The sequence below is a fragment of the Tachysurus fulvidraco genome, chromosome 19 (genome assembly GCF_022655615.1).
Source record: "Tachysurus fulvidraco isolate hzauxx_2018 chromosome 19, HZAU_PFXX_2.0, whole genome shotgun sequence".
Lineage (NCBI taxonomy): Eukaryota > Metazoa > Chordata > Actinopteri > Siluriformes > Bagridae > Tachysurus > Tachysurus fulvidraco.
The window spans coordinates 2790401-2813123 of NC_062536.1; the positions used below are offsets into that span (position 1 = coordinate 2790401).

At 37.3% G+C, this 22723-nt stretch overlaps 4 protein-coding genes across 4 annotated transcripts; 2 read left to right on the top strand and 2 right to left on the bottom strand.

Annotated features, from left to right (window-relative positions):
* Window positions 1-979: 979 nt before the first annotated feature.
* On the top strand, window positions 980-1524 carry LOC113645448 (histone H4). The gene has a single exon (XM_027151051.2). It carries the CDS (start codon window positions 1164-1166, stop codon window positions 1473-1475), a length of 312 nt encoding a protein of 103 aa, XP_027006852.1. The 5' UTR covers window positions 980-1163; the 3' UTR covers window positions 1476-1524.
* A 576-nt stretch (window positions 1525-2100) lies between these two features.
* Window positions 2101-2572, top strand: LOC113645441 (histone H2B-like). Its single transcript, XM_047803897.1, has one exon. The coding sequence runs from the start codon at window positions 2112-2114 to the stop codon at window positions 2520-2522; it is 411 nt and encodes a 136-aa protein (XP_047659853.1). The 5' UTR covers window positions 2101-2111; the 3' UTR covers window positions 2523-2572.
* A 7801-nt stretch (window positions 2573-10373) lies between these two features.
* LOC113645452 (histone H2B) lies at window positions 10374-10834 on the bottom strand. The gene has a single exon (XM_027151056.1). It carries the CDS (start codon window positions 10796-10798, stop codon window positions 10424-10426), a length of 375 nt encoding a protein of 124 aa, XP_027006857.1. The 5' UTR covers window positions 10799-10834; the 3' UTR covers window positions 10374-10423.
* A 3055-nt stretch (window positions 10835-13889) lies between these two features.
* LOC113645438 (histone H1-like) lies at window positions 13890-15183 on the bottom strand. The gene has a single exon (XM_027151042.2). It carries the CDS (start codon window positions 14508-14510, stop codon window positions 13890-13892), a length of 621 nt encoding a protein of 206 aa, XP_027006843.2. The 5' UTR covers window positions 14511-15183.
* Window positions 15184-22723: the final 7540 nt, after the last annotated feature.

Sequence of the window (22723 nt, forward strand, 5' to 3'; positions counted from 1 at the left end):
TCAACCCCTTGAATTAAAGCTGAACATCTGCTCTTCAAATGAATCTTGTTTTTTTTTTTTTCATTATCAATTTACTCTGTGGCATACATAGCCAAACGTATGAAAGTTTTGCATGTGTCCAAATATATATGGACTTAACTGTGTGTGTGTGTGTGTGTGTGTGTGTGTGTGTGTGTGTGTGTGTGTCACAGTGATTAGTAACCAGTTTATATGTTGATTTCCAGATTCTGGCAGTCACACACAACTATCACAATCACACTTCATTGCTCTGCTTTCAGTCCAATAGAGTGTACAGTGTATCAGACTCTGTTGTTCAGCTGTTGTCTTGTTTATCTATAACAAACAGAGTCTACTTATATACATGTAATCTAACATGTTCACATTATCCCATTTACAGTGAGGCCTGTGTCTTGACGGTGTTGATTAAATATTTCAAGTAGAACAGTGACGTTTTGTTTTGACCCATGTTTGATATTTGAATTTTATATTCAATGAGCTTTCCTTGTGAATGACACTGAGTTTTAGAATGGGATTAGTGTTGGAGACAATATAGCTCATTTAGACTATAAACCTTATAGATTCTGTAATATTTTGTGTTTTACAGCTGATAAAATGACTCCTGAATGTTGTCTTTACATTCCTTTCTGTGTTGCTTGTAATCTACTATCAAGTAGTGCACCCAGGAGTATAGAATACAGTTCTCAAGCCACAGATGTGCTCAAATGGATGTTTTACATCTAAACAGGTTAATGTTGTACAACCACAGAGTGCTGTTACTAACCTCCATACATTGCTGGGTGGTGGTCTGTATATTTTTAATGAAATACTCACTTTGTAAACCTTGGGTTAAATTCTACTATTACTACTACTACTACTACTACTACTACTACTACTTCTACTTCTAAAACTTAGAACATTTCTAACAATAATAATGACGACGATGATGATCCTTGTGTGTACAGAGAGGTTGCAGCAGAAAAATACACTCGTAAGTTAAAAGCTGTGGCTTTCTCTTTGTTTTTTGAACGGCTTCTATTGTGTGAGCGCTGGTCTTAGACCCGCCTCCTTGCCTGTTCTCAACTGGGTCCAGGAGATGGAGGATAAATATTTGGCCTCTGTTTGGTGTATTTTATTGAGCGGCTTCACTTCGATAGAGCAGCATCATGTCTGGTAGAGGTAAAGGCGGTAAGGGACTCGGTAAAGGGGGCGCAAAGCGTCATCGTAAGGTCCTTCGCGATAACATCCAGGGAATTACTAAGCCAGCTATTCGCCGTCTGGCTCGCCGTGGCGGTGTTAAGCGTATTTCTGGCCTGATTTATGAAGAGACTCGCGGTGTGCTGAAAGTTTTCTTGGAGAACGTCATCCGCGACGCCGTCACCTACACCGAGCACGCCAAAAGAAAGACCGTCACCGCCATGGATGTGGTGTACGCTCTGAAACGCCAGGGACGCACTCTGTATGGCTTCGGCGGATAAACGTTCAACACCGAATCACGTCAACACAACGGCTCTTTTAAGAGCCACCCAAATATCCACAAAGACGTTTTCCTGCTTTACCGCGCGTGTGTGTGGACGCAAATGACGTCAAAAGCCGTATAAAACAATTTCCAACATGTGTTAATATAATAGATGCTTTTTAGTACAATATTTTAAATTCATTGATTTATATACATCTCTGTAATTCTCTTTTTTTCATCTTGTGTGTGTATGATGCAAATGATGTCAGAAGCCGCGAAAAGCAATATCCGATATACAGTATATTTATATTCTAGATGCTCTTTACTACAATATTATAAGTTCATTGATTTATATACATCTCTATCTTTTTTATTTTACATAGTGTGTGTGTGTGTGTGTATGAAACGCGTGTAAAGTTTGGTGGTAGAAACAGGATTTTTTTTTTCTTTTGTCATAAAGCACAAAGTTGAGTGTAAAACGGCGGAAGGGGAACAAAGCACGGAGGGGACAGTAGGGAGGAGTAAGTGTGTAGGAGGAGCGGGAGGAGGCGCTTCTCGTCAGGATAGTTGGGATTATGACCAATAACACACGTTTCCTCTCTTGTGCCTAATTACTATGTCAGTCTGTAAAAAGAGCAGCCGCTAGGCGGGTGTTATGCATACTCTCGCAGTTCACTCGAGCAGCAACACCATGCCTGAACCAGCTAAGACTGCACCCAAGAAGGGATCCAAGAAAGCCGTGACCAAGACGGCAGGGAAAGGCGGCAAGAAGCGCAGAAAGACCAGGAAGGAGAGTTATGCCATCTACGTGTACAAAGTCCTGAAGCAGGTGCACCCTGATACCGGGATTTCCTCTAAGGCCATGGGCATCATGAACTCGTTCGTCAACGACATCTTCGAGCGCATCGCCGGTGAGTCTTCTCGTCTGGCTCACTACAACAAGCGCTCCACCATCACCTCTAGGGAGATCCAGACTGCCGTGCGTCTCTTGCTTCCCGGAGAGTTGGCCAAGCACGCCGTGTCTGAGGGCACAAAGGCCGTCACCAAGTACACCAGCTCCAAGTAAAGCGCCTTACCGCCGTCTTTATCAACACAAAGGCTCTTTTAAGAGCCACCCACTTTTTCATACAAGGTGCAAATCTCTTCTCTGCGCGTGATTCTTTGTCTAACACACACACACACACACACACACACACAAAGGATAACCACTTTTTTCAAGTATGTATTCCATCAGTGCTTCTGTATTTTAATTTGTAATGACAATTAAATGCTTTGTTATTGGTTTTGCTTTTTCCCCCTAAAACTTTATTGAAAGATTTCATAGGTTTTTATATATGTCTCATTCTTTCAAGTATCATGTGTTTTACAATCATACATTTAAATAAATAAATAATAAAGAGTGGTCATATCTGCTGTAAAATTGTAGACACATTTACACATATTTACAAGCATCTATCAGCAAACTATTTTTAATAAAGTCCAAGTTAAATTGTTTTCTGATCGTCGGTTCATGTTCTTTTGTGTTTTTAGTTCACAAACAATTTGTTTGTACCCTACCTCAGCAGGAATATGGCACTGGTTTGTATTGACAATACAAACAACTAGCCAGTAAACTTCCATCACATCTTTGTTGGCTTACTGTATATTATTAAAATATGTTACAATACATTAGTGTTTTTTCACTATACTTAATTTTCACTATAGTTACATATTTAAGATACCATGAGTTTAAAACTTTTTCATTGTAACTTTGAAGAATGGTTTAAAGTTTTGAAGTTCCCTGTTAATTTACAGGGCATTCTTTTGTAAATGAACTATATATACAACTATATTTAACTACACATCACACATAGGGCTGGGTGATATGGCTGAAAACTGTATCACAATATCAGTGTTTCATATCGGTCCATATAGATAATTATTGATATTTTTTTATGATTCCTTTAAAATAAGAACCAGGAGAAAATATATTACATTTAAACATTTTTATTTTAAACTTAACCTTCCTCTGATCACAATCCCCTCAGTTATATTAAGACAGAAATGTCAACAACCATGGAAAACCCAAATAATTAAAATGTAAACATAAGTCTAAAGTCACAATGAACACATTTAAACTTTAAATAATAATAATATTTACTACAATTTATTTCTAAGGTGTGAGTGACCTGCACTTGCTAAACGTGGCCACACGATGGCGGTCAAAATCCATCCACAATGCTAGTATTCTTTGGGTATTTTTTAGCTTATTAATTATTTCATCTAGGTTCTCTTCTTCTTATCATTTGGCAGAGCCGATCCTGACCTCCCTTGGGCCCTAAGCAAAATTCTGCTAAGGGGCCCTCCTACCTGACCCGTGGCCTCCCTCAGATTCCTCTTTATCCATTTTCAAATATAAAATACTATTTACAGTATAATATCACTTGGCTCTTGCAATATTCAACTAGTGAATATGCAATAGCTGATATCAGAAATTACTTTTACTAGTGTAAAATGTAATTCCTGATATCAAAAATATGGTTAGTACTAGAAATCGTACTCTTAATATTTACATTTTAAGTATTGAAAACTGAATTCTTGATATCAAAAATCCATATCATGTGAATAAATAAAAGCTAAAATGGCTTGCCATACCGTATCACTGTGTTCTATAGTATGCATGAGAGCAATACTTGATCCCTGATGGTTATTATTTACTGAGGGATGTGCATTCATATTGACCTGGCATTATGCCGATTCCTATGTCAATCCATTGGTTTCCATATTTGATTAACATTGTTGTAACCTTGATTGAAAGACTATAATCATTGTCATTTAGGAGTGCTATCATGCTACTTTTTGTACTGGTCCCCACACAGATGTTGCTGCTGGAAAGCGCGGTTATCGAGCTGCCATTTATAACACATTGCCAAAAAAACAACAACCAAAAAAAACCCCCAAAAAAACACTGTTGCCCTTGGGTGTTTATTCACACGAATGTTCACGCAATAAATTGTTGTGTGACAGACAGACAGACAGACAGACAGACAGACAGGCCAAGAGATGCACTGGCAGCACTGCACAGCTAATGTAGCTAGTCAGATAGAGACTAGAGACAGAATCACATCTACTTAACTTTACTGTTACAACTTTACTGTTATTGTTATCTTGCTGACATCAAACCTGAAGAGACCAAACGTTTACCTGATTGCTGTTCTGACATTTCACACTCATTTTGTTTGTTTTTCACTTTTCATGGCCATATGGATAACTCTGCTTTATATTGTAATTTACACAGCAGGGGAAATTCTAGGGTCAGAGCTTCAGGGGTGCTGAGCTCCTTTTTAGGGGTGCTGAAGCTAAGGATATGATCAAAAGGCACACTGAGGCATGTCATTTTAAATGTCTTTATTATTATTATTATTATTATTATTATTATTATTATTATTATTATTATTATTTTTGGGGTTTTAACTTTTTATTAAATGAAAAATTCCTTTCACAAGATCATTATGGACTGTCCCTAGTCTCTCACCTGATTCTGTCTTTTTTCTTTTGTATGTCCATTGCTCACTGGCAGGCCACACACACACAGAAAGAGAGAGAGAGAGAGAGAGAGAGAGAGAGAGAGAGAGAGAGAGAGAGAGAGAGAGAGAGAGAGAGAGAGCGAGCGAGCGAGCGAGGGAGTGTGGGATGGAGGTGCTGTGCTGTGCTGTGCTGTGCTGTGAGTTCAGGAGTTAAGCCTGGTTCAGGTTAAATCCTTTGTGTGTGAGGAATGAATAAATACAGAAAAAGAAAAACATTAAACTTTCTTTTATTGACTAGTTTGACAGTCAGGCACAACTGAAAAATAACAGATCTAAATCTAGGAATGAATAACAATCCATTTAAAAAAACCACAGTGAGTGTTTTCACACATACTGGTGGTATACGGTGATATGGTGTTTATTTTCACTCTGGTCCAAACGCCAGAGCTTCATGTTTCCATGACGACTGACCAGAAAAGACACACGTGACGTCATGTTTACATGACTCCTGATTGTTAAAGTGAGTATCAAATTAACAATAAACTTTACCAACAGAGACACACATACGCACTACACAGGTACGCACTTTATTTGTCGCGCTGCTGTTTTTGTTTCACACTCCAGCAGTTAGGTAGGTTGATTGGCATCTCTGGAAAAGTGTCCGTAGTGTGTGAGTGTGTGAGTGAATTAGAGAGTGTGTGTGCCCTGTGATGGGTTGGCACTCCGTCCAGGGTGTATCCTGCCTCGATGCCCGATGACGCCTGAGATAGGCACAGGCTCCCCGTGACCCGAGAATTTCGGATAAGCGGTAGAAAATGAATGAATGAATGACTCCAGCAGTTAATAAACAGAACTGCATGCGTATTCGGGAGAACATTGTAACCGGTGCTATTTCTCTCCGTTTATAACTATGGACGAGTCACTCAGGTCCTGTGCTACTCCACAGCGGTGGCGACTCGCTGGACTAAAATATTAATAAAAATTTTAGGGGTCCTGAGCTCCTTTTTAGGGGTGCGAAAGCCCATGAGCTCCTTTTTTAGGGAAGCCTCGCCCATGCTACACAGAAAACAATAACACGCGCTGTAAAATGAGGCAGGGGAGACGGGGCCTTGCGTATAGGGCCGATCGGCTCTGTCATTTGGTAACAAACAGAGAAACATTTAAAAACACTTCTTACATTATGTATCCTTATTTAGAATAGCAGTTGTGTGAGGAGTGAGAAAATGAGGAGCAGGAACACACACACACACACGCGCGCGCGCGCGCACACACACGCGCACACACACGCACACACACACACACGCACACACACACACACGCACACACACAAACACACATTTGGTGGAAAACTACAAATTTATTATTACTGTTTTTGTGTTGTTTTAAAGTAATAAAATGTGACGGCTCTTTGTTCAGCAGGTCGGTAGTTAATAAACACCGTTTAAACTCAGTTATAGTGCCATCAGAACATGTGCTTCAAATGTCTTTATCCTGCATCTAACACACTGAGCTGCTGTTGTTAATGAGAAACATCCTCATCTGGCTCTACTGCTTCTTATTAAGTGAAGTAGAAGTGTTATGTTCTGAAATGTTCATGGTGTGTTAAACACAAAGGAAGTATACCAAGATATCTTTGTACATCTTCGATTTAAAACAGAAGTCAAGTTGCCTAATAGATTTATGACAAGTTTGTCATAAATATGGAAACAACAAGACACCCACACACACTTAGGGATATAAACACATACACACAGGAATAAATCTGTGTAGTTAATTATCAGGTCTGTAACATGATTAGCTTTAAAAGGGATGTCTTAGAGGGGCAGAGACACTCAAATCTGTGAAAGAGCAGGTAAAAAGTTTGATACTTTAAATACAATTGTTCCTCATTGTTCAGTTTAAATGCCAGCATCTCTGATTTTTTGAGATATATAAGTCCATACGGTTTGGGCAGCTTGCATGTGTTGGAAGACATTATGAATGCTGAAAGGTATATAAAGGTTTTAAACCCACATGTGATCCCCTACAGATGACTTCTATTTAAGGGAAGGCCTTGTGTATTTCAGCAGTACAATGAAAACCACACACTGCAGCTATTACAACAGCATGGCTTCATCGTAGAAGAGTTCGGGTGCTAAATCGGCTGCCTGCAGTCCAGATTCTTTTTTTATTTCTTCTTCTTCTATTATTATTATTATTATTATTATTATTATTATTATTATTATTATTATTATTATTTTTCCCAGTTTTACAGTAGATACAATATTTGTCTCTTTAATGGATCTTTACTGAGTGAGATGAATTGTCCATGATGGAGAGCAGGCATGTTGAATCAACACAATAGGAAAATCTTCACTGTCACAGCAGACAGTGTCACAAAATTATTTCCAGTCTTTAGTTTAATAAATAGTTCATTATCAGTTTATCATTTATGATGTTTAATTTGTTGTTCTGTGTTCTCTCTGGTTGTGATGTTACTAATACTCATGTTCTGTGTTCTCTCTGGTTGTGATGTTACTAATCCTCATGTCCTGTCTTCCCTGTTCTCAATTTAAATTACAGTCTGTGTTTTGCTCTGTGTGATCAAAGTCTGGTTCAGATTTATTACCTGCTGTTTACTAACCTGTCTTTTACTTTTTTTGGTTTTATCTACCTTTGGATTTGTTTTCAGATAGAATAAAAGCTCCCCTGTACTTGTGTGCAGACATCATCTGTTCTTCTGACAGTTTAAAATAAAATAACCTTCTTCAAATGAACATTGCTTGAGGTTTTACATTCAATAATTACATGAATACTGAGTTTGAGTCCCTTGAAGTAATCTGTGTTGTACCTTGAGCTTGAATTAAAAAGCGTGCAAATGGATTTTTTTTAGTTTGTTTTTGTTTGTTTGTTTGTTTGTTTGTTTGTTTGTTTGTTTATTGCAACACAAGCATTACTATTTTCCCCCAATCTTCTTCCTTCAAATTTTCATTCATCCAATTTTTTTTATTTACATTTCCAAACATGTAAGATTTTTATCTAAATGAATAACTGACCTTGTACAGAAGACAAACACTTTTACAAATCAGTTTTGCAACACAAGGACACAGAATCAGTGAGGGATTAATGTAGTAAATTTTTTTTGAATTACATTGAATAAATAAAGTGATAAATGACAATATTAATAAATAATAGATAGATAATAAATAGATAATACAATGTATTGTCAAAGCATCATACAAAAATAACATAATGACAAAATAATGTATGATGTGAACAGAACTGCTCACAACTAATATGTAGTCAAAATACTTGCTGCCTTTTTGTCAGTGTTTAATATCAGTTTAAAATGTCTGCTTCCCCTAAAGCTCACATCCCTTATTACAGTGTACAGAGCTACAGTACTTACAACTGATGTTATCAGGAGAAATTCAAAAGTCAAACCATTTTGTTTCATTATAATTGGAACTAAAAACAAGTTTTAATATACATTCATTATTGACTAAGTGTCTGAAATTTGCCTAAAGAAATTATGTTAAATATTTTTCCCAGTTCAACCCAATGAGTATATTAAAAAAATATATTGTACAGAATTTTTATTACAACAAAACATTCTCTACTGAGAAATAGGAAAGTGATCAATATGTAGATTCTTACCATCTAAACAGCCAGCAGGGATTGACCAAGTACAGGGCACATCCGCCAAACCCCTGGGAGCAAGCGCACCACACTCCTCATGTCCACCAAAGTTGTAGTGTTGACCTGAACTCCATCTTCCATCTCCATCTGAACACTGCTTCCCAGTGGTTTATTTCCAATGGACCAGCACCAGCTGTTGATGGGATTGTAGAGTCCAATCCAAGTCCAAACCACTGCACCTACCTCCCTCACTAATAATAATAATAATAATAATAATAATAATAATAATAATAATAATAATAATAATAATAATATTGACATTTAAAATGACAGGCCTCGGTGAGTCTTTTGATCATATCCTTAGCTTCAGCACCCATAAAAAAGGAGCTCAGCACCCCTAAAGCTCTGACCCTAGAATTGCCCCTGCTGTGTAGATGACAATATGAAGCGGAGATATCCATCTGGCCATGAAAAGTGAAAAAACAAACAAAATGAATGTGAAATGTCAGAACAGCAATCAGGTAAACGTTTGGTCTCTTCAGGTTTGATGTCAGCAAGATAACAATAACAGTAAAGTTGTAACAGTAAAGTTAAGTAGATGTGATTCTGTCTCTAGTCTCTATCTGACTAGCTACATTAGCTGTGCAGTGCTGCCAGTGCATCTCTTGACCTGTCTATCTGTCCATCACACAACAATTTATTGCATGTATAAACACCCAAGGGCAACAGTAGCGTGATAGCACTCCTAAATGACAATGTTTATAGTCTTTCAATAAAGGTTACAACAACGTTAATGCAATATGGAAACCGATGGATTTACATTGGAATGGGCATAATGCCAGGTCAATATGAATGCACATCCCTCAGTAAATAATAACCATCAGGGATCAAGTATTGCTCTCATGCATACTATAGAACACAGTGATACGGTATGGCAAGCCATTTTAGCTTTTATTTATTCACATGATATGGATTTTTGATATCAGGTATTCAGTTTTCAATACTTAAAATGTAAATATTAAGAGTGCGATTTCTAGTAGTAAGTTATTTTTGATATCAGGAATTACATTTTACACTAGTAAAAATAATTTCTGATATCTGCTATTGCATATTCACTAGTTGAATATTGCAAGAGCCAAGTGATATTATACTGTAAATAGTATTTTATATTTGAAAATGGATAAAGAGAAATCTGAGGGAGGCCACGGGTCAGGTAGGAGGGCCCCTTAGCAGAATTTTGCTTAGGGCCCAAGGGAGGTCAGGATCGGCTCTGTCAAATGATGAGAAGAAGAGAACCTAGATGAAATAATTAATAAACTAAAAAATACTCAAAGAATACTAGCATTGTGGATGGATTTTGACCGCCATCGTGTGGCCACGTTTAGCAAGTGCAGGTCACTCACACCTTAGAAATAATTTGTAGTAAATATTATTATTTAAAGCTTAAATTTAAAGTGTTCATTGTGACTTTAGACTTATATTTACATTTAAATTATTTGAGTTTTCCATGGTTGTTGACATTTCCGTCTTAATAACTGAGGGGATTGTGATCAGAGGAAGGTCAAGAGATTATATATATAACCTTATGAAATCTTTCAATAAAGTTTTAGGAGGAAAAAAGCAAAACCAGTAAAAAAGAATTTAATTGTAATTACAAATTAAAATACAGGAGCAATGATGGAATACATACGTGAAAAAAAGTGATTATCCTTTGTGCGCGTGCGTGTGAAAGCGAGAGAGATAGACAAAGACTCGCACGCAGAAAAGAGATTTACACCTTGTATGAAAAAGTGGGTGGCTCTTAAAAGAGCCTTTGTGTTGATAAAGACGGCGGTAAGGCGCTTTACTTGGAGCTGGTGTACTTGGTGACGGCCTTTGTGCCCTCAGACACGGCGTGCTTGGCCAACTCTCCGGGAAGCAAGAGACGCACGGCAGTCTGGATCTCCCTAGAGGTGATGGTGGAGCGCTTGTTGTAGTGAGCCAGACGAGAAGACTCACCGGCGATGCGCTCAAAAATGTCGTTGACGAACGAGTTCATGATGCCCATGGCCTTAGAGGAGATCCCGGTATCAGGGTGCACCTGCTTCAGGACTTTGTACACGTAGATGGCGTAACTCTCCTTCCTGGTCTTTCTGCGCTTCTTGCCGCCTTTCCCTGCCGTCTTGGTCACGGCTTTCTTGGATCCCTTCTTGGGTGCGGTCTTAGCTGGTTCAGGCATGGTGTTGCTGCTCGAGTGAACTACGAGAGAATGAGTAACACCAAACTAGCGGCTCCTCTATTTACAGTCTGACATTGTAATTAGCCTCAAAAGAACAAACGTGTGTTATTGGTCATAATCCCAAATCTCCTGATGCGGAGCGCCTCCTCCCGCTCCTCCTACACACTTACTCCTCCCTACTGTCCCCTCCGTGCTTTGTTCCCCTTCCGCCGTTTTACACTCAACTTTGTGCTTTATGACAAAAGAAAAAAAATCCTGTTTCTACCACCAAACTTTACACGCGTTTCATACACACACACACACACACACACACACACACACACACACACACACACACACACACACACACACACTATATAAAATAAAAAGATAGAGATGTATATAAATCAATGAACTTATAATATTGTAGTAAAGAGCATCTAGAATATAAATATACTGTATATCGGATATTGCTTTTTGCAATAAAAAAAAATCATTTGCATCATACACAAACAAGATAAAAAAAAAGAGAAATACAGAGATGTATATAAATCAATTAACTTATAATATTGTACTAAAAAGCCTCTATTAAATTAATATGTTGGATATATACGGCTTTTGACGTCATTTGCGTCCACACACACGCGCTAAATCAGGAAAATGTCTTTGTGGATATTTGGGTGGCTCTTAAAAGAGCCGTTGTGTTGATGTGGTTCGGTGTTGAACGTTTATCCGCCGAAGCCGTACAGAGTGCGTCCCTGGCATTTCAGAGCGTACACCACATCCATGGCGGTGACGGTCTTTCTTTTGGCGTGCTCGGTGTAGGTGACGGCATCGCGGATGACGTTCTCCAAGAAGACTTTGAGCACACCGCGAGTCTCTTCATAAATCAGGCCAGAAATTCCTGAACCTTTTACTTGATAATTATTTTGTTCAACCCCTTGAATTAAAGCTGAACATCTGCTCTTCAAATGAATCTTTTTTTTTTTTTTTTCATTATCAATTTATTCTGTGGCATACATAGCCAAACGTATGAAAGTTTTGCATGTGTCTAAATATATATTGACTTAACTATGTATGCCACAGAAGAAATTGAAAATGGAAAAAAAAATGAAAAGATTCATCTGAAGAGCAGATGTTTAGCTTTAATTCAAGGGGTTGAACAAAATTATCAAGTAAAAGGTTCAGGAACTGCAACCATTTTTATGCAGTCTCCACATTGTCAGGGGCTCAAATGTAATTGGACAAATGAATATAATCATAAATAATTATAATCATCCTCCTTCCTGATGCTTTGCCAGGCCTTCACTGCAGCTGTCTTCAGTTAATGTTTGTTCATGAGTCTTTCTGCCTTTCGGCCAGGCCTTTTTATGTTGCTGAGCTCACCATTGCATTCTATTTATTCTCAGTATCTACCAAACTGTTGATCTGGCCACTCCTAATGTTCCTGCTATCTCTCTGATGGATTTGTTTTGTTTATGAAGCCGAATGATGGCCTGTTTGACTTGCATGGAGAGCTCCTTTGAAGGGATGATGTAGGTTCACAGCAACAGATTCCAATTGCAAATACCACACTTAGAATCAACTCCAGACCTGTTACCTGCTTAATTGATGAAGAGATAATGAAGGAATAGCCTACACCTGTCCCATGAAACAACTTTATATTTAACTGTCCAATTACTTTTTGGTGCCTTGAAAAAGGGCACTGGCTAATCTCAAGAGCTGTAATTCCTAAACCCTTCTTCCAATTTGGATTTAAATATCCTCAAATTAAACTGAGAGACTTTCAGCACACTATAAATATACAACTATAGCTTGGATATGTTTTGTAAATACCTAAAATTAAAATTTTGCATGTGTCCAAATATATATAGACCTAACTGTATATGAAAATTGTACTCTAATTCTAAAGATTATCAGTCAAGAACTAAATGTATTGTTGCAATTTTGAAATTTGGCCAACAACATATAAGATCAAATAGTATTCATAACAGTGAAGTTTTAATTATGTACTTTATTGCTTTCATATTAGTTTTTTCTTGTTGTTTTTGTTAGAAGTAGTAGTAGAAGCAATATTCTAAAATGTGCAAATAGTAACCTTCAACTTAAAAAACAAACAACAAAAAAAACCAACTACTACTAATAATAGTAACCTGAAACTATTTGTAACCATTGTGAGTTTTTTTTTAATACAATTTACTACTAATACCACCACCACCACCACTACTACTACTAATATCAGCAGCAACAGTACTACTACTACTACTTAAAGGAGCAAATTGTAGGAGCAAATAGAAGCAAAATCGGCAATCATACATTCATCGTAATTCTAGAGCTCTGTACCTGAGGTCATAATTAGCTCATAATATTCAGCACTGGTGAATTTTGCTCTCTTTCTGTTTAAACACAAACACAAAACAAAGAATAAACACTTTTTTTTGTCTATGCTACTATATTTTATGTAATTACAAATTAGATAATAATAATAATAATTATGATAATTATAATAATAATAATTATTCAACCTTCTGTTTCTTTACTAAGTAAGGCAATAATCTTATTTTCCCAGCTCCAGTTGGACTCTGCTTCATTAAATATTCAGATATACTAAGAGTACATGACTACATGTGGTCTTTGAGGACAACATCCTCATCTATTTTTTTTTTTTTGAGGACAACATCCTTATCTATATTCCTAACACAAACAGTCTGTACTCTCTGTCTGTAAATCATTTCTCTAAAGCAGATTCACATTTACATACAAGTGAGATTATATATATATATATATATATATATATATATATATATATATATATATATATATATAAAATACAAACACACACACAAAGTAAAGTGTATACAACAAACTCTGAGCTCACACACAGATATGAAGAAGTGCTGATTTATCAGAGAGAATGAGGTGGCTCTTAAAAGAGCCTTTGTATACATTAGATAGAATTGAGGTTTAAGCGCGCTCTCCGCGAATACGGCGGGCCAGCTGGATGTCCTTAGGCATGATGGTCAATCTCTTAGCGTGAATGGCGCACAGGTTGGTGTCCTCGAACAGACCGACCAGGTATGCCTCGCTAGCCTAAGATACATAAGAAACAAGTTTACTTCTTCTTGGGAGCCTTTTTGGCCTTCGCTGCTTTTGGCTTTACAGCCTTTACCTTCTTGGGGGTCGCCGGCTTTTTGGCCCTCTTGGGGCTCTTGGCTGCTTTCTTGGGGGTCGCCGGCTTTTTGGCCTTCTTGGGGCTTTTGGTGGCTTTCTTGACGGCAGTGACGGGCTTCTTTGTCTTCTTGGGAGACTTCTTGGCTGAGGGTTTCTTGGCTGCTACTTTCTTGGGCTTCTTAGCCGCGGCGGGCTTCTTGGCGGCCGCCTTTGTCGCTTTGGGCGTGGCTTTCTTTGCGGGCTTCTTAACTTCGGTCTGCTTCTTGTTCAGCTTGAAAGATCCAGACGCGCCGGTCCCTTTGGTCTGCACCAGAGTGCCTTTAGTAACGAGACCCTTGACGGCGAGCTTGACGCGGGAGTTGTTCTTCTCTATGTCGTATCCGCCAGCAGCCAAAGCTTTCTTCAGAGCGGCAAGAGACACGCCGCTCCTCTCCTTGGACGAGGACACCGCTTTGACAATGAGCTCGCCGACGCTAGGGCCTGTTTTCTTGGTCCTCGAAGCTGCCTTCTTCTTGGGCGCTTTGGCCGGCACGGCGGCGGGAGCGGGAGCGACTTCAGCCATCTCTACCTCTCTCTCTGGGAGCTAATAGTAGAATAAACGAATGTACCGCTGTACGCTGTGTAACACAGGAACCTTCCTCTTCTCGACCGGGGGGCTGGGCTTAAAAGTAAGCATGAGAAAGTTGTAGACTCAACCTGGCCGTGGCTGAATGCCTGCGCTTCCGAGACACAGTGACAAGTGTGTTTTCTCACGGCGTTTCTCGGCGATAATGCGACGCTGCAGACAAGATCCCGAGCGTTCAGCAACATGTTTGTTGAGCACGTACTTTGTTGCTCGCCACAAGCTCACGTCGGTTCTCGGGAAAAAGGACAATGTCGTGCAGCGACCACAAAAGTGTATGACGCGTCTGGGACTCGCTCCGGCTTGCAGCGCAGTTGGGGCGATGTGGCGTGTAAAAACTAGACAAAAAGAGGCACGGGGCTTGTAAGTCGTGTTTACTGAGTTGCGGGAGAACCTTGTGAATGACACTGATGTATTTGTATCGACTGAGTGTTGTGTGTCATAATTGTAACGGAGCTCCTTTTGTGCTGCGTCAAGCACATGTATACTACAGACAGACAGAGCGAGTTGTGGGTGTCCAGTTGCGTGTGTCTTTGTTTCTGTTTAGACTTGTTGCTGTTGTTGTGTTCCCTTGTTTGTGCCTGTATTATTGTCATGATCTAGTCTTCCACACTCTGGCCTGGCACAAGCGCTCTCTGCTCTCCTCTTTTTTTTAAAATTAATTATTACCTCTGATTTGAGTGATCAATTACATGAAAGTAGTTCATTTTTTTAACAACAGAATAAAAAGAATGGAAGTGGTAAAGAAATTAAACACTGTTTATTTAATTAATTTGAGTGATCAATTACATGAAAGTAGTTAAAAATAATTTACAACATTAAAGGAATAAAAAGAATAAACTTTTCACAGATTTCTTATTAATCTTCAAAATGACTATAATTTTTTTTTCAAAAATTCATTTCAAATTTTCACCTTAAATTTTCAATTTCAACATTTGAAGTGACGTTTCATATAAGAGCTCATTCTGAACTGAAATCTAGTGATTTTTTTACTCACAGTTCATGTTAAAGTCTGTAATCCAACTGAATTGACAGTGCACTGTTGATCAGTTCATAAATAAAAGAGAGAAAAGCACCAGTGGGCAGAGAGATGACCCTGGTATAGAGCTAAGAGTCCTGTGCCACACACTGTACTTTTGGTAGTTTAGATTAAAGTATGCAGCTAGGTTTTCTTTGCTGTCAATATATTTAGCTAAAATAAATTTTAAAAAAAGAGTACACGAGGCTCTGTTTGTAATTCTGTTCATTCTTTTACACTGTCCATGTTCCCCTACTTTTGTGAGTCTAGCTCCCCTGTCCCTTTGTGTCCTGAGTCCTCATGTTCTGTCTGTAATGTCTTGTCATTTGGATTGCTAAAGTAATAAGTAATAGCTGCTTTCCCCCCTCCTAAATTTTCATGATTTTCACCTCTTATATTAATAGATATGACCTCAGTATATATAATTAATTGTGTTTTAATAAAGTGTCCACTTTCAGTAAATGATACTAATACAAATTCTATGTAATTGAGCATGGTGATTATTCAGGGGAAGGAGCGCTGCTTCTTTACTGTTTTTTTTTTTTTTTTCATAAAACAGTGAAGTCCTTTGGGGAGAATTTCTTTTTGTTGTTGTTGTTTTTTTCACCCTTAAAATAAACATAAATCATCATAGGGTCTGGGGTTTATTATATTTAACAAAAATCACATTCAATAACCAATAAACAAATATAATGAATTTACCGACAGTCACTATAACTCTAATTCATAACATTTTTAAATGCTGTCTATGTTCAGTTTAACATTCTTGCTGGTTTTAAGTCTGACGTAAGAAAACATTTTAATAAAAATGCAAATACATGATTTAGTCATAAAAGTCCTATTCTGTCCTTTTTCTTATCCTAACATCCCCATGTTTGTTCTGCTGATCCACAGTCACCTGGTATGAAGTTCAGGACTTAAGACTTGGAACAATATCTTAAATAAAACACAAGAGATTGTTCACATTAGTCACAAAAAGACATCATTGCTATCATTTTGTGTAACTATACAGATAATCTATTGTACCTAGGGTAATATAATATCCAAGCTCATAATGAGCTGGATTTAATGGATGTCTGTATACAATTGTGATAATGATGTGGCTAAACAAAGAAAGCAAAAACATAGTGTAAAATGTATACACAGTGTGTGAAAATCATTCTAGGATATTTTCAAATATTCTGAATATGATCTTCAGTCAAACCCAAGACCAAGGATTTTCATTCATTTTCATTACTCTTATGGTTTCTGTTCTATTCATTTGTGTTTGATTCCATAAAATAAAAAACAAAAAACAAAAACAAATTGAGTATAATTTTTTTCTTTCTTTTTTTTCAGTATTTCATTAGATACAATATTTGTCTCTTTAATGGATCTTTACTGAGTGAGATGAATTGTCCATGATGGAGAGAATGAATGTTGAATCAACACAATGGGAAATGGGAAAATCTTCAGTGTTACAGCAGCATTTGATAGCAGCACAAACTCCTCGAGATGTCCACTCACTGTGAACAATCCATAATGCTGCTTTAAGATATAAAGACACTGCATCTTACAGACTGGCCAAAAACATTCTGTCCTGAGTTACCAGGTAGGATGCAAATGTTTGGGAGTCTTCTTGTACACAGAAAACACATGTATGGGTGCATTGGCTATTGCTGGCAACAAGATGGTGAAATTGTTCTTTTAAATTATTTATGTAAGGAAATTAGAAGAGATGAAAGCTTTCTCAATTGTAGAGCTGCTCAAGCCTGTATTCTGAAAAGAATAAAGTACATTTACGGCATTTGGCAGATTCCCTTATCCTGTCAGAGATGCATTTGACATGGCAAGGATAAAAAACAACCCAAATGCAAGGATAACCAAAACAAAATAATAATTAAATAAATAATAATAAAAAAAAAAACATTGACAGGGAAAAAATCACAAAAACAAGAAACATGGCTAAACAATGCGGTTACATGATGATTAACAGGCTATTAGGAACAGGTGAGTCCAGATGTAAAACACACGACACAACACGCTCCACGAAGGAACACTAAAGTTCCAGCAGGGAATGTTGAAGCAGAGTCCTGACATATCCAGAGTATTATTTAAAAGTGATTTGAAGTCTATCAATGAACAGATCAATACCGGTTCAATAAGTCACAGACTAAGGATACAATCAGTCTAAACCTTTATTGGGAGGAAAATAGCATACATACATTTTATCTTATACAAAGTCTGAAATTGGCTGCCACACCCCTGCTCTCCGGAGTGATCTTTGTACTTTTGGTTTTTCACCATTGAGTGATACTCATTGTATACTTTTTTGACTTTTTTCACTCTAACAATTTAACATTTTTCCTTGTAATCTTAAGGTAACTCTTGTTAATTTTATATCTATGTGTACTTTTACATTTAGACTTTGCAAATCTGGATACAAATTTAGTCTAGCTTTTGACAAATCTATACAAAAATTATCTTTGCTTACATCATTAACTGAAATACATTAGAGACTGTCGCTTTTTATAGTGAGAAGTTTAACAATTACTGCTTATATTGTTCCATATCAGGGATGGCTAATGGCCTAAAGACTGCAGTCAACACCTTGGACCTGGTCAACCCAGAGCTATGCAGAACGATAAAGACAACAGATGGATTTGCAATAGACTAACTCACTCCATGGAAGTAAACACACGTCCAAATAGCTATGATGGCCAATTAATGCTGCTTTGTACAGAGGTATAACCTTAAACTAACTTGTCATGTAACACCGCAACACAATAAAAAGTCAAATGTCATTGTCTTGTGTGCAAAGTTCTAAAGGAAAGGTGAAAGATTTGTTAAAATTCAAGAGCTTTTTTTTTAATATATATATATATATATATATATATATATATATATATATATATATATATATATATATATATATATATATAGGCTTACATGCATATGACATAACAATATGATACAGCAGTGTTTACTCTGTAGCTGTTTTCTAGCAGTGGTGGCTGTAGGAGATTTTTTGTTGATTGTTTCATCAGTCAGGCACTTAATAATATTTAAATAACCATCAGTACACACTGGGCCTACAATGCATATTGTAGGGCACTCTAGTAGGGTGAACACCAAAAAAAAAAAACAGCACAGAGTAGGGATTAGGGTCCAAAACAGTCTTAATTTACTGTGCAAATAGAGGGCACAAAAGTTGCAGCAATCTTGGAGTAGCAAACTTGCGGTGAGGGTTTAGGCCTCAGTGAAGGCCCTTCAGGAGGTCCACAGCCGAGGGGTGGTTGGGAGTCCAGCCAGCAACGGTGAGATAAAGGCCAAGAAGTGTGGCACAGGCGATGCAGGCAGTCGAAGACTAGAGACTAGCTAGAGACTCCCTCTTGCTGCATGCATGTGCTGCTGTCACAATATGGATCAGTGTGTTGGAGTTCTGATGGAAAACAAACTGAAAAAAAAATCCTACATGAGAACGGAATAACTATTCAAACCATTGCCCTGAAAACATATTCAAGCTGTTAATAACCTTTGACGAATTAAATATAACAGATTACATGTAGACAGATTTCTTTTTTTATTATTTTTATTTTAAAAGAAATAATTTTTTATTTATTCCTGCCTTACCTTAGTCAAATGTTAAAATATATCTGTTTTGGTGTGTGCTGCTGGTTATTTGTGCCTTCTTAGTTGGTCACTCGGCAATAAGGGTCTTACCAGGATTATTTTACATCTGCCTACTAAATTTTAATTAGATTTTTGGGATCTCAACAGAGAACAAAAGTAACTAAGAATAAAGACAAAGAAGAACAGTCAGGAGGGATCTGTTCGCTCATTTAAGTAAAATTTGGTAAATTTAGGTCCTGCCAAGATTGTTGATATCAGGTAAGAAAAAAAAATGTCCTATGTTATATTCTGTAACAACCTAAAGTAATATTTTTTGTTCCAGTCTTTAATTTATGTAGCCCAGACTAAAAACATTTAAGTTTAGACTAATGAATATCTAAACAAAAAAGAGATTAATTAACAATTGTAAATGTTTAAAAAGAATTACATTAAACTCAGCAAATTAGTGTGTTTAATAAAGTTAATAGTGAAAAATTATGCTATAGGCACAAACACAAAAGTTTTTCATTGTGTACATGAAGTTAATTGGAATTCAAATAGTTTGTTTACTCTTCACATGCGAATGCTGTGCTTAGCTCATAACTTGATCCCAGAGGGCAAAACTTTGTCCTTTTTAATAATGTAATAATGAAATAATTCCATTGGTTATTCCACTCTTATCAGGCCAGTGGCAAAGTTGGTAGTGTTAGATAAATACACTAGGCCACCCAAGTCTTGTTCTCTTACACGTACACACACTTTTCATACTATAATAAATCCTGTAGGTACAGTATGTTCACATGTAGCGATTTTATCACATGTTGCTAGTCACTGTACTATGATGGCACTATTAGCCTACATTTTACTTTTGACAACGAATCAGTTTTTTTTTTGCTGCTAAAATGAAATATTCCAGAAAGAGAGTGATTGTATATAAATTTCACCAGGTGAAGGAGAAACAGTGTGCACTCTTTGCCATTGTGGCAACCTACACTAAAAACCTCTTATTAGCTTAGCTCAGCATATGGCCTTAGCGTGTTTAACCTTCCTCTTGTGTTAGGGTCAGCAGTGACCCGTTTTTAGGTTTTAAATGCTTAAAAGTACCACATAAATTTGTTAATTGCATCAAGGCTTTTTGACTTTGTCAGGAACCTCAATTTAAACAAAATTAAAAAAAAATTTTTTTTTTAACTAAATTTTAAAATGCTCTGGTGAAAATTATGACCTTTGTGTAGTTAGGGTCAGTTTTGACCCAGTTATAATATAATATTATAATACTATAAATATTGTCAAATCTGAAATCATAAACAAGCTGTCAGCTCACTAACAATGTCAGCCAACAGCCCACTGACAGCCATCTTCTTTTCCAAACCTGTGAGCTTTAGTTAGGGGCTTCTCTCTTTGCCCGTTTGTCCCCTTCCCTGAACAAACAAAAGAAACAAACAAAGACGTATACGTCCAGACACCTAAGGCATGCATAAGACTAATTCAGTTTGGAGTTAGTGACTTGCAGAGTACACATCGCCATCTTGGAGCATGCGAAAATGAAAAGACAATTTACAACAAGCCAAGCTCTGGATCATATCTTTGCTGAAAATGAGGCAGAGGACAGAGAACAGCATAGTGATATGGACAAGCATGTTTCTGATGATGAAGATGATGTAAAGTATCAACGGAAGACACAGACACATCTAATGAGTCTGATGAGGTGGCTGCCAGTGCTGAAGTAACATATATTGAAGCTCAGTACCTCCTGATTTTCATGGCAGCAAACGTCTTAAAAATCTACAGATTTACACTGTGAGTGGCATCCCTGAGAAAAAACAACGAAAATGTGTAGTCCTTGAAATGACTACTGGACTGCGGAATCACAATATCACGTGTGACAATTTTTTACCAGCTATGACCTTGGACAAGAACTTCTTAGAAGGAAACTTACCATGGTGGGCACAATAAAAAAAAAAAAAAAACCTGAGTTGGGGCATGGTAGCTTAGTGGTTAGCACGTTCGCCTCACACCTGTGGAGTTTGCATGTTCTCCCCAGGCCTCCAGGGTTTCCTCCGGGTACACCGGTTTCCTCCCCCGGTCCAAAGACATGCATGGTAGGTTGATTGGCATCTCTTGAAAATTGTCCGTAGTGTGTGTGTGTGTGCCCTGTGATGGATTGGCACTCCATCCAGGGTGTATCCTGCCTTGATGCTCGATGACGCCTGGAATAGGCACAGGCTCCCCGTGACCCAAGGTAGTTGGGTAAACGGTAGAAAATGAGAGTGAGTGAGTGAATAAACCTGAGTTGCCCGTTGAAATTTTGCAGGTGAAGCACAGAGCTCCTCTTTCTTCAAAATTCACTTTTACAGACACCACCACTGTTGTTTCATGTTGTCCAAAAAAAACGGAGTGTTGTACTTACACTATGTCCACTTTTCACAAAGATTCTGCTGTCTCATCACGAAGTGACAAAAAGCCCATATTAATCCTGGACTATAATAAAAACAATGTACTGTAGAGGTGGACAACCTGGACAAGCTGACTGCCACCTAGACATGCCAGTGAATGACCACACATGCATCTAAAAACACACATACTCATGCATGTTTTTGCACACAAAGACTTTTTTGGATTTAGCAGTAATAGATTTCTATTGGTTTGATTTGCTTGATTGGTTGTTGTGTTTGACCTTGCAAATCTATATTTTGTATCATTACTTGTTCTGCTTTTCATTTTGTATTTGTATTAATGTTCTATTTTTTAAAAAAATATATGGGTCAAAATTGACCCGTAACACCATAGATGTTACAATAGTTAATAAAATTAAAAAAATATATAAAACAAAAAATGTATAAAACAAATTTATTTAAGAGATGTGTCCTAATACTCAAACATAACAATCTTTCATTTATTTATGTAATTCTCTTGAGGTTAATTTTACCACTTTTTGGAATTAAAAACGAAAAGTATGCTGTCAAAAGAAAGGCCCAGGGGCCACACCAAAAATATTAAAACCAATCTTTTTATGGATAAGGAAACCTAACATGGTATCTAAAAGGTAGGAAACAAATCTGATGATAAATAATTGTTTTGAGGCTATTTTATGACTGTTTTAAGACACGGGTCAAAACCGACCCGTTAACATAAGAGATGGTAACAGAAAGCTAACACAAGAGGAAGGTTAATGCAAAATAATAATAATCATGTAACACACTTAGTTTTTGTTGCAATCGTCCACAATGCAGAATAGCCTCTATCTCAATAAACCCCTATCTCCTCTCAATGCACCTTAAAGGAGCTACTCCAGGATTTTGCTTAATTACAATAAAAACTGAGTGGTTTCACGATGATGATGATGATGATGATGATTTTGCTTTGAATGTAATAAGACCATAAGCTAAGCTATTGTTGCAATAATAATAATACTTCTGCTAGCAAGCACAGGAGGCTACAGATCACATGTGATCATCTGTCTTTACTCCCAGTGGTCGACCAAGTCCCTTCAAATTAGAATAAAGTTAAACTTATAAATAAAGTCAAATTTTTTTTGTCTTTC